General features: G+C 41.8%; 2 protein-coding genes across 2 annotated transcripts in view; one reads left to right on the top strand and one right to left on the bottom strand.

Annotated features, from left to right (window-relative positions):
* The window catches only part of LOC121388970 (BDNF/NT-3 growth factors receptor-like), an 88,707-nt gene extending 87,469 nt beyond the window's left edge, over nucleotides 1-1,238 (bottom strand). Inside the window, exon 1 of the mRNA XM_041520532.1 lies at nucleotides 1,123-1,238. Coding sequence (XP_041376466.1) covers nucleotides 1,123-1,238 — 116 coding nt within the window. The remainder of the gene's footprint in view (nucleotides 1-1,122) is intronic.
* A 125-nt stretch (nucleotides 1,239-1,363) lies between these two features.
* LOC121388977 lies at nucleotides 1,364-1,963 on the top strand. The gene has a single exon (XM_041520544.1). The coding sequence runs from the start codon at nucleotides 1,364-1,366 to the stop codon at nucleotides 1,961-1,963; it is 600 nt and encodes a 199-aa protein (XP_041376478.1).
* The last annotated feature ends 9,985 nt before the right edge of the window (nucleotides 1,964-11,948 follow it).

Here is an 11,948-nt window from a genome sequence, read left to right on the forward strand (position 1 = left end):
CATCGGATGGATATGCCTTCCGTGACGTCCTATCGTGTTGCTGTAATCGTCGCAGTTCTTAACCGGTCACGGGGGTGGTGTCGTCGAATCTGCCGATCTTGGCGTGGGGTCGTAACGGGACGTTGACCAGGTCGAGGTCGATCACGGACACTCCCGGTCTGTTGATGACGTTCAACAAGTCGTCCAATAGTTGATGGATGGACTCTGAAGGTCCTAGCAACTTGGTTTTGCGAAGTCCCCACTTGAACCATGCCCAACGCTCATTCCCTTCTTCTCTGAGTCGTGGCATTCTTAATGTGACGAGGAATATGACACCGTTACGTGACTTTTATGGTCCACATACTGGCATTTCACGTGCATTGCATGCAGCATGATTGAGCATGTAGTGAACGCATTTCACACCATTTTGTGTGTTTCTGCTATTGTATGTGTAACGAGAACAAAACCAGGATTAAAACCCAGACAAAAGTACCAATCAATGGCTTCCTCTCATAAATTGTTATTTTAAGTCCAATAAATATATTTTTCATTAATCACAACAAAATATTGAAAAATATCTGTTTTGCGTTTTCATTGTGTGTCAGTATATATATATATATATATATATATATATATATATATATATATATTGTGTGTATGTTGTTCGTGGTAACATTTGACCTTGACCAACGTGACCATACACACGTGCACACATTACAATTAATGCCTGGTTCACATTTGCCCCGGGCACCGTGCGATAAATGGGTCTACGAATTTCCGTACGATTTTTGAGGCATCGTAGGTGGATACGGGCTACGGCGTATGTGTTCACATTGTGTACGAGCATCGTGCGATTTCTCGTACGGGCCCTCGGGGGCAGGCCGGGGCAAAGCCGTACAGAGGCTGCGCGGAGATTGTACGGAAATCGTGCAGTTTCAGTGCAGTTGCCGTGCAGTCTCCGCAGCCTCCTCATACGGGCAGCGAGCGGCAACCTTGCGATAGCTGTGCGAGGGGTCCCAAGAGCCTACAATCTCCGTACGATTTTTTTTGGCCCCAATGTCCACCTAAAATCTTGCGTTTTCTGCACGATTAGTGCGCGGCCTCCAGGCGGTGCCCGTGCAACGATTGTGCAATGCCACCTACGACATGTCTACGGGCTTACGATTTTTTTCAAATTTGTATAACTTCTCGCTAAAGCCCCAGTCCCACTGTAGCGATTTTTGGCTGCGAACTAACACGAACCGGCATTCGTTGCGCATCGTGCATCATCGTAAAGGTTCGAATTACTTCTTATTAGTTCGCTGCCTCTTTCGTATTAGATCGGCCACAACCGCGGAAGAGATATTGGGTCCGAGAATGGCTTATCAGGAGACCACTGTATGGCATGTACGAGAAACTGATGGGGGAATTGGAACGCGAAGACGTGGCAGGGTTCCGGAACTTTATCCGGATGGAACCAGCCCGGTTCTATGAGCTGTTGCAGAGAATCGGTGATCGCATCACGAAGCAGAACACCTGGTTTAGGAAACCTCTGGAACCTGGTCTGAAGCTGTCCATCGCACTCCGCTACTATGCTGCAGGGGACAGCTACCACTCCCTCATATACAGCTTCAGAGTGGCTCATAACACCATCTCGAAGATTATGCTTGAGGTGAGCAGTGCCATTGTGGCAGAGTTGGCAGTGGAGGTCATCTCCTGCCCAATGACACCTCAGGAGTGGCAGGCGATTGCAGATTTGTTTGCAGCGAAATGGCAGTTTTTCCACGCCCTGGGCGCCCTTGATGGCAAACACGTGCACATCCGATGTCCGGCCAAGGGGGGATCATTGTACTACAGTTACAAGGGCTTTCACTCTATCATTATGATGGCCCTTGTTGATGCGGAGTACAAGTTCATGTGGATCGACATCTGGACGGCCGGCTCCCACTCCGATGCCCAAGTCTTCAACCACAGCGAGCTGAAGGACGCCATCGATATAGATTGAGGGGTGGAGCCTTCTTGCGCTTGATGGGTGGCATATCATTGCCCGTCTGAGTCTTCTGCTGAGGGGATCTCTCCACCGGGTCAGTAGGCAGATCACCTTCTTCTTCGCTGGCGGTGACTTGTGGAGGTGGGCTAGCTTTCCGGGTGGGTGGGGCCTTGGCCTTCGCCTTGTCGCGCCCAGCAGGACCCCCGTGGCCCTTCCTAATTATGGAACCTCTTGGCATGATCTCTTCCCTCTAGCAGAACTGCAGATGTACTGAGGATCGCTGTGAATGCTGGCGATATTTATACAATCGTGACCCACCGTACTAGTGCCTATTGGATCTCACTGTTTCGTATTGGTTCGTACTGGTTTGTACTGGTTCCTACTAATTCTCATCGTGTTCGCATCGCATCTCATCACATCCGTATTTATTCTCCGTCACCATCGTACTGCGTTGTACTGCATCGTAATGCTATCACATTGCATCCTACCAGTTCATGTTCAGTTCTTATTGATTCGCACATATCATCGTACCGCATCATATTAATTCTGTCTTGAGGTAGAACCAATGCGAACACCGAATGTTTTTAACAAAATATCGCCACCATTCGCAGGCGAATCCATTTTTCTTTATTCGTATTGATTCCCCAAACTATTCGCCACAGTGGGACTGGGGCTTAAACAAACTCGTAGAGGCCGCGGCGCCCGTGAATCCGTACGAAATTCTCACGGCTGCCTCCTGCCTGCGCACGGAGGCCGCACGAAAAGGGGAATACGGGCAGGATACGGGCTCCGTAGACCCATCGCAGGCCAAATGTGAATTAGGCATACGATCATATTTTGCTGCGTTATATTATGTTATTGTATTATTTTGTCTATACGTGTAGTGTGGTGGCTGTACATTCGTTACAACTAACATGTTTTTTGTTGTTGGTTTTTGTTTTGTTGTTGGGTTGTTTGTTTTTGGATGAGGGTTGTTTTGGTATTTTTATTTTTATTTTTTTTAAACAAATATTTCAACGAGAGGCAAACCATATACACAGAGAAAGCGAAAGACACAAAGACAGACAGACTGACAGACAAACAGTTAAAAAACCCTAGACATACAGCTAGGCGGAAAAAACAAACCCATAACATATTTTGTTTTGTTAGAATCAGATCTATTAAAGAAGCATTTACTAGTACTTGTCTGAACCGGACGACGCCTAATAATATGTCTGTTTACGGATATCTTGTTATGGTTTCAATCCTGATAGAGCTAATGACGAGGGGTCAGTTGCACTCCTTCGGAACGTAGTTATGGTGTTATTTATGTCATCTGTGTAAATGAATTACTCTCTGACGCAGCATTAGTACTGAAAATAGAAAGTCTGGAACGTGCAATAAACGCGAACCTTTTGATCCATTCCTTTTAAGAATAATAAACTGATATAATATATCCGATTGCGGTCGCTTGCTAGACTGTTTTTTTGTTGCTGTTGCGCATTACGTTAGATGAATGTGATGTGACAGATGACGATGTTATCAGTCAAAAACCGGGCGAACGCTGTAACTCCTAAACACGCACACGCAACAACCCCAGCACATTTAATTTGACGTATAGCGTGCAATGCAGTTACGTGACCAAACAAACGTTACAATTATTTAATGTTATTTTATTGTGGTATATTGTCTATATGTGTGTGGTGGCTGTGCGTTCGTTATAACTACCGGCCTCGGTGGCGTCGTAGTTAGGCCACCGGCCAACAGGCTGATAGGTACTGGGTTCGGATCCCAGTCGAGGCATGGGATTTGTTTATCCAGATACCGACTCCAAACCCTGAGTGAGTGCTCCGCAAGGCTCAATGGGTAGGCGTAAACCACTTGCACCGACCAGTGATCCATAACTGGTTCAACAAAGGCCATGGTTTGTGCTATCCTGCCTGTGGGAAGCGCAAATAAAAGATCCATTGCTGCCAGTCGGAAAGAGTAGCCCATGAAGTGGCGACAGCGGGTTTCCTCTCAAAATCTGTGTGGTCCTTAACCATATGTCTGATGCCATATAACCGTCAATAAAATGTGTTGAGTGCGTCGTTAAATAAAACATTTCTTTCTTTCTTTCGTTATAACTATGCTAGATTCAAACTATCAACTGCCAGCACCAAGTTTGATCCAACTTGCTGTGTCACGACTTCTACAACTGTCTAGTTGCTAGTCTGGGCGCTCTTACAACTCGATTATCGTCGTATAACCCATTAGTTGTTATTTGAGCGCACACGTCGTATAACCCATTAGTTGTTATTTGAGCACACACGTCGTAAGTCGTGAGTTGGGGAAATTACAAGGCAACCGTCGAGTTGGCCAACTTCGTCGTGACAGGTGACAGTCTAAGCCTAGCATTACTAAATACCACCCCCCCCCCCCCCCCCCCCCCCCCCCCCCCAATGTTGGACATATGCAAACACGTTTCTTTAAAGGGACATTCCTGAGTTTGCTCCATTATAAGATGTTTCCGACTAATACAATATTTCTATGATTAAACTTACATATTAAATATATTTTCTTGTTTAGAATATCAGTGTCTGTATATTCAATATGTTTCTAGTCGTCTTAATATTTGTAAGATGCCCAAACTGGATTTTGTCTTCGTACGTACGAAAAAACATATTTTATGAAATAAAATGAAAATTTAACCTAGTACAGATATTAGAACGACCAGAAATACGTTTAATATTTTATACAGAAAAATATATTTGATATGTAATTACAGTCGTTAAAATGTCTCTGTTAGTCGATAACATCTTAAAAAGTGCAGCAAACTGAGGAATGTCTCTTTAAGAACTATCCAACACGTTCCTTTAAGAATTATTAATACCACTAGTATTACTACAACTACTCATATCACGCACATCACAAATACCACACGGTGTCAGATATGACACAATATTACTAGTTCTACTTGTGTTATTAACAATTACGTGGCGAGTTGAAAGGAAGTCTCCAAGGATAGCATCGTTCCAAATGCCTTGCAGTGCGATGGCCTATACACACTAAGCGGATAGGATTACATTCATGTAAAGATCACAAATGAGTAAATCTCATGTTGATTATTATCACAACAAGTTTCTTTTGTTTAAGACACCAGGGCCCATATTTTCGAAGCTATCTTAGCCTACGAAATCGTGAAATCATCGTAAGCTATGACGTCACTATGGCGTGCGCTGTAGTGACGTCACAACCTACGACGGTTTTACGATTTCGTAGCGCTAAGATGGCTTCGAAAATAGGGCCCCTGTAACGTAAATTGAGTTATTAAACATCGGCTACTGCGTGTCAACCATTAGGGAATTGTGACGTAATCGTAGAGGAAACCCGCTACATTTGTCCATTACCAACAACGGATATTGCATAAGCACTTCCAAAGTTACAGGACAGCACATACCAGAAAAATTGATATACCAGAGAATGGCTTCATACAGGGGATTCGATCCTTCGACCACAGCACACCAGGCGAGCGCTCTACCCAGTGATATTTAATTATACATTTAGCATGTATGAGAACTCCGTTCACTGACAGCAAGCAACGCGAACGTTCGCTAACCATATGATTATGATAGTGTGTTTGTGTGTGTGTGTGTGTGTTTGTGTGTGTGTGTGTGTTTGTTTGTGTGTTTGTGTGTGTGTGTGTGTGTGTGTGTGTGTGTGTGTGTGTGTGTGTGTGTGTGTAGGACGGTTGGGTGGGGAGAGGTATGATTGGGTGTGGGTGATTGTGTCTGTGTGTAAAACCAATATATAAGCCACAAGAATGGCGAATCTCAACAAAATTCAATCACTACGTAAACATTTGAATCAATGCACCCGCATAGCTGTCTGTCTTGAATTTCAATCCAGAATATCGCTTGTAATATGCTTAAATGTCAAAAATTGTCTACAGTTCTGTCAAATGGGATTTCAAAGTATCTTTAATCGTATGTTTAGATTCCCCTCGGATTTACGTAAAGAAATAAGTACTGCTATATATAAGAGGTTTAGCCGTTTTGAACACAGTGCGTAGGTTTGACTTATATCGTGGTTTCTTCTTCTTATTATTAGTTTGTCTTTCTTAAAGCTAAAGGGGCGGAATTTAGCTCAGTGGGTTGAGTGCTCACCTGAGGTGTGTGCGTCGCAGGATCGAACCATCTCGGTGGATCCATTCAACTGATTTGGTTTGTTCTCGTTCTAACCAGTGCACCACAACTGATCAAAGGTCGTGGTATATGCTATCCTGTCTATGGGAAAGTGCATATAACAGATCCCTTGCTGCATTTGGAAACATGTAGAGGGTTTCCTCTAATGACTACGAGTCAGAATTACCAAATGTTTGACATCCAATAGCCGATGATCAATTAATCAATGTGCTCTAGTGGTGTCGTTAAAAACCACAAACTCCTGACCGCAGTATCTTGTTTATTTCTAATATTAATTTCGAGCATTTTTAACAGATAATGAAACACATGCAAAGCATCCACGTACATTTAGTTTTGCTTGGGGATTTCTATGGGTGTTGTACTCAAGAGCTGACCAGTATATATGTATTACGAAAAAATGGATATAACTGGAGTGCAAACATACTTAACAAACAGGGTAACAAATGCACATAAAATATGGGTAAACTTTATGCCTGATAATATATAATAATGTTCGAATCATATCCGCACGTGTCCCCTTTTTGTAGGGGGTGGGGGTGGAGCTGGGTGTGTGTGTGTGTGTGTGTGTGTGTGTGTGTGTGTGTGTGTGTGTGTGTGTGGGGGGGGGGGGGTGTCAGGCTGATGTTTGCCGGAATTAAACGAAAATGCCCGAATCTGGATAACAACATTTATTCATATTAGCATTTCTACCAAACAGCTATATAGGGCTGCAAACGAATCACTTCACATTTGTACCTGGATTACAACTAATGCTATGGGTAGAATGTTAAAATAGTTTGTTTTGTTTAACGACACCATTAGAGCACATTGATGTATTAATCATCGGCTATTAGATGTCAAACATATGGTAATTTTGACAGTCATAAAGAGAAACTCGCTACATTTTCCCATTAGTAGCAAGGAATAACACAGGATAGCACATACCACAGCCTTTGATATACCAGTCGTGGTACACTGGCTGGAGCGAGAAATAGCCCAATGGGCCCACCGACGGGGATTGATCCCAGACGGACCGCGCATCAAGCGACCGCTTTACTACTGGGCTACGTCCCACCCCTTGGGTAGAATGCTGCAAATAGATTGTGAACTGGTTTCAGGCCAGCTCATTTTGCCCGAATATCTCTATCGGTTTTGACCGAATATCTCTATCGGTTTTTTTACCGAATTTCAGGATTTGCTCCAGTACTGGGTGGTGGTGGCGGCGGCGGCGGTGGTGGTGATGGTGGTGGGTGGGTGGGGGGTCAGTTGCACCCCAGCCCCTTATCACGTTTATGGTTCGAATACACACTATGGTGTCTAAAAGAGGGAGGTAACAACACTTACATTTGTTTCAAGTTCCCGTACGGACTGAGATGAATGGAAGACAGACTCACTAGCAGAGGCTTGTTTCGGATTGTTCTGAAAAGGAAAAAATCAACAAAATATATTGTTGCGTACACATATTATGATCTGGATCGCGATATAGCTACGGCTAGGCACACACGAACTGATTAACGTCGACTTGACGATCGCCAGTCTTATGATAAAGTGCCTCGGCACAAAGCAGCCATTGCGACAGTCTTGTCGGCGTTACACGGTTTGTCGTAGAGATAAATGGTGCTTTAATCTACCATATAGTTTTACTTTATAGATTACAATGATGTTTAGTAGTATCTTAATCATATAATAACATTTTTTTTTGACATTATGTTTTGTATGGTGCACCATTTTAAACAACATTATACTGTACATATGAGTGGAATTTTTTTTTTTATAAATAGATAACACACTAAATTGTCTTCAAAGAAAGTTTCGATGTTATGTGTTGCACACGTTTCCCGCTACATATAACTTTGAAATAGTGGGATGTTTGTATAGAAATCGCTCGATGTGTAGAGATAATGTCAGATTTAAACAACGTAACAGGTCAGCAAACTTCAAACAGAGTTGGGTCGAAAATTCAATATCATATAACAGTTTAGAAATACTGATTTTCACAGACATCACACTAAAGGCGACGACACACGATACGAGTGTCTCATACGAGAATAGCTACAAGAAGAGCCGATTGAGATAAGACACATTACGATGGCAATGGCTGCTATGCAGTCGACTAATCTCATAGTACGAGAAACTTGTATCGTATGATGTCGCCTTAAAACACAGCACTCATCTAGGAGCCAGTGCACCACGACTGGTACATATCAAAGGCCGTGGTATGTACTACCCTGTTTGTCAGATGGTGCATATAAAAGATCTCTTGCTACTGATCGAAAAGAGTAGCCCATGAAGTGGCGACAGCGGGTTTCCTTTCTTAATATCTGTGTGGTCCTTAACCATATGTCTGAAGCCATATAACCGTAAATACAATGTGTTGAGTGCGTCGTTAAATAAAACATTTCTTTCTTTCTTTCTTTCTCATCTAGGAGCGAGGAAGGGAAGAGGGTATGGGGAGCGTATTGTCGCTGTGAATTAAATTTTACAAAACAAACTGATGTTAACCTATTGTACTGCACTGACGAAACACAAGCCACTAAAAATAGTACATCGCAACCCTTTGAAATAAAATTCAGTCTTCTTAAGTATTTAATTATCTTTCCATGTGAACTATATTCTTTTGCTCTGCTCACTCGTCCGTTCCTGTTTTCGTCAGTCTTACATTTCTGGGGTGAGTCCCGAGGCACGAAAGTAATATTTTAAAAGGTGACAAATGAATTAAATTTCCACTTGCTTGGGTCCATTTTAATGGCATTCAACACAGGTTTGCTCACGCGCGTAATTCGAATAAGAAGCGAGATCGGTTAGATAATTGCACTTTCTGACAAAGGTACATGGGTTCAATTGACCTGAAGGGAAAAGAGATATCTAAAAAAGACATCTTCGAATTCGCTGTACGCTGCATGTTAGCGTCAAGTACGACTCAAAGATGTCTGTCACACTGCGTCAAGTAAGACTCACAGATGTCTTTCGTACTGCGTCAAGTAAGACCCACATATGTCTACCGCACTGCGTCAAGTATGACTCACAGATGTCTGTCGCACTGCATCATATAAGACTCACATATGTCTGTCGCACTGCGTCAAGTAAGACTCACAGATGTCTGTCGCACTGCTTCATATAAGACTCACAGATGTCTGTCGCACTGCTTCAAGTAAGACTCACATACGTATGTCGCACTGCGTCAAGTATGACTCACAGATGTCTGTCGCACTGCATCATATAAGACTCACAGATGTCTGTCGCACTGCTTCAAGTAAGACTCGCATATATATGTCGCACTGCGTCAAGTAAGACTAACAGATGTCTGTCGCACTGCGTGAAGTAAGACTCACAGATGTCTGTCGCACTGCGTGAAGTAAGACTCACATATGTATGTCGCACTGCGTCAAGCAATCTTCACAGATGTCTGTCGCACTGCGTCAAGTAAGACTCACAGGTGTAACACTTGTGGACAAGGTTACAACAGAGTAAAACAAGAGTCTGTGACGTTGAAACGAGGGAATATCCATAAAAATAGATTAGAGTGCGTCTCCATAACCATTATTTCTCAGAGGTGCATACGTGCGTGTTTAAAACAGATGCAACATGCATTTCGTGGTATTGGGAACACCAGGATGATAGAAACACACAGGGTGTACGGAAATGGAAAATCTAAACAATAAAATCAAAGAAATGTGTGATTGCAATTATTATTAAAAAATAGTTAAACATACACCGTGGGTTTAAAAACTAGGGTCTGTTACTACACGTCTATGGATGCTGGTACAAATGTACTGTTCTTGTTTTGTTTAAAGACACGACTAGAGCACATTGAATTATAAATCATCGGCTATTGGATGTCAAACATTTGGTTAGTTTAACATATAGTAAGAGACAAAACTCGCTACATTTATTTTTCATATCGAATAACTTGTATACATACGAAGATAATCATGTATGGCTTGAGTGTGAATGACATCAGGCATTTCTGCACTCAGTTCGTGTCGAATGTTTATATACTCGTATATAGGGTTCACACCACCAAATATGTCTTAATTATTAAGTGAAGCCATTCTTGTTAGTTAAAAGGTATCACATCTGACAATAGCCGCTAATTTAAAACTGGTCATTTATCATATATTCAGTGCCTCTTAGAAGAAAAGGACGAAGACAGAAGTTTGTTTTGTTTGACGACACCACTAGAGCGCATTGATTTATTAATCATCAGCTGTTAGATGTCAAACAATTGGTAATTTTGTGACATCTAGTCCTTAGAGAGGTAATTTGGTAAATCAGAGGAAACCCGCTACCTTTTCCTTATGCAGCAAAGGATCTTTTGTATGCACTTTCTCACAGACAGGAACGCCACGGCCTTTGGCCATTTGTGGTGCACTGGTTGGAACGAGAAAACACCAATCAGTTGAATGAATCCACCGTGGTGGTTCGATCCTGCGACGCAATACCTCAAGCGAGCACTCGAACGGACTGAGGAAATCCATGAACATATATTATATATGCACTTTCCCCATAGTCAGGACACTGCATACCACTACCTTTGATGTACCAGTCATTTTTCATTTCATTTCAACATATATTTGTGCTTATATCCCAATTAAGGTTCAAGCACGCTGTCCTGGGCATACACCTCAGCTATCTGGGCTGTCTGTCCAGGACAGTGGGTTAGTTGTTAGTCGTTAGTGAAAGATAAGAGGGTGTAGTGGTCTTACCTACCCATCGAGTCGTTAAAACGCGCTCTAGCTAGGAGCCGGTACCGGGCTGCGAACCATGTACCTACCAGCCAGATGTGCGATGGCCTAACCGAGGCCACATGAAATGTAATGCAGCCAGAGAAACCGTCTAGAAGTATTTTCCCGTACCGACAAGTTTTAAATCTGATATTGAGAGATTTGTACACATTATGAATCTACTGTGTATTTACCAAGATGGCTTGAATAAATTACTTTTCAGAAGCACATCAGTGTGTATCCCGCTCCATAGTTAAGTATCATACATTTTCATGCATATTTACGAGTTCTGTTATTTTCCCCTTCTACAACACATTAATTTATAATTACTGATGTAATGGCAGTCTTACCTTCCGTGAATCGTTTTCAATATCCTCTATACAAGGGACATTCCTGAAGTTGCTGCCATTTTTAAGGTGTTATTGACTAACGGAGACTTTTTGACGATTGTAATTACATATCAAATATATGTTTCTGCATAAAATATTAGTGGCTGTATATTAAACGTGTTTCTGGTCGTTCTAATTCTTATACTAGGTTAAATTTCATTTTATTTCCTACGTACGAATTTTTTTTTCGTACGTACGAAATTATTTGACAAAATACAGTTTGTGCTTCTTACAAATATTAAGACGACCAGAAACACATTGAATATACAGACACTGATATTCTAAATTAAAAAAATATATATAACATTTAGTGAAATATCTTAAAATATCAGTGAAATAAAAGTGTTAACAGTCACTCTAAAATGTGTTATCGTCACTGTAGAAAGTGTTATCTTCACTGTAAGAAAGCCGGAACTATTTTGCTGCTGGCATTTTAAAAATAAAAGTAAATTGCCAAAAATTATATAATAAATAGAAAATTTCATGTTTTTTTTGTCAAATATGATTTATATCTCATCTTGTGAAATTTGCAATCATATCGCATTCGTCGCGCAAGCGCAACTCGTGAGATGTGATTGCAAACTTCACAAGATGAGATATAAATCATATTTGACAATAACATGAAATATCCTCTATATATTTAATATGTAAGTTTAAACGTAGAAATGTTTTATTAGCAGCAAACTCAGGAATGTCCCTTTAATTTCAGTGTGTGGTATCCATGAAATGGTCACCACAACCTTTG

Source organism: Gigantopelta aegis, chromosome 2 (genome assembly GCF_016097555.1).
Source record: "Gigantopelta aegis isolate Gae_Host chromosome 2, Gae_host_genome, whole genome shotgun sequence".
Taxonomy (NCBI): Eukaryota; Metazoa; Mollusca; class Gastropoda; order Neomphalida; family Peltospiridae; genus Gigantopelta; species Gigantopelta aegis.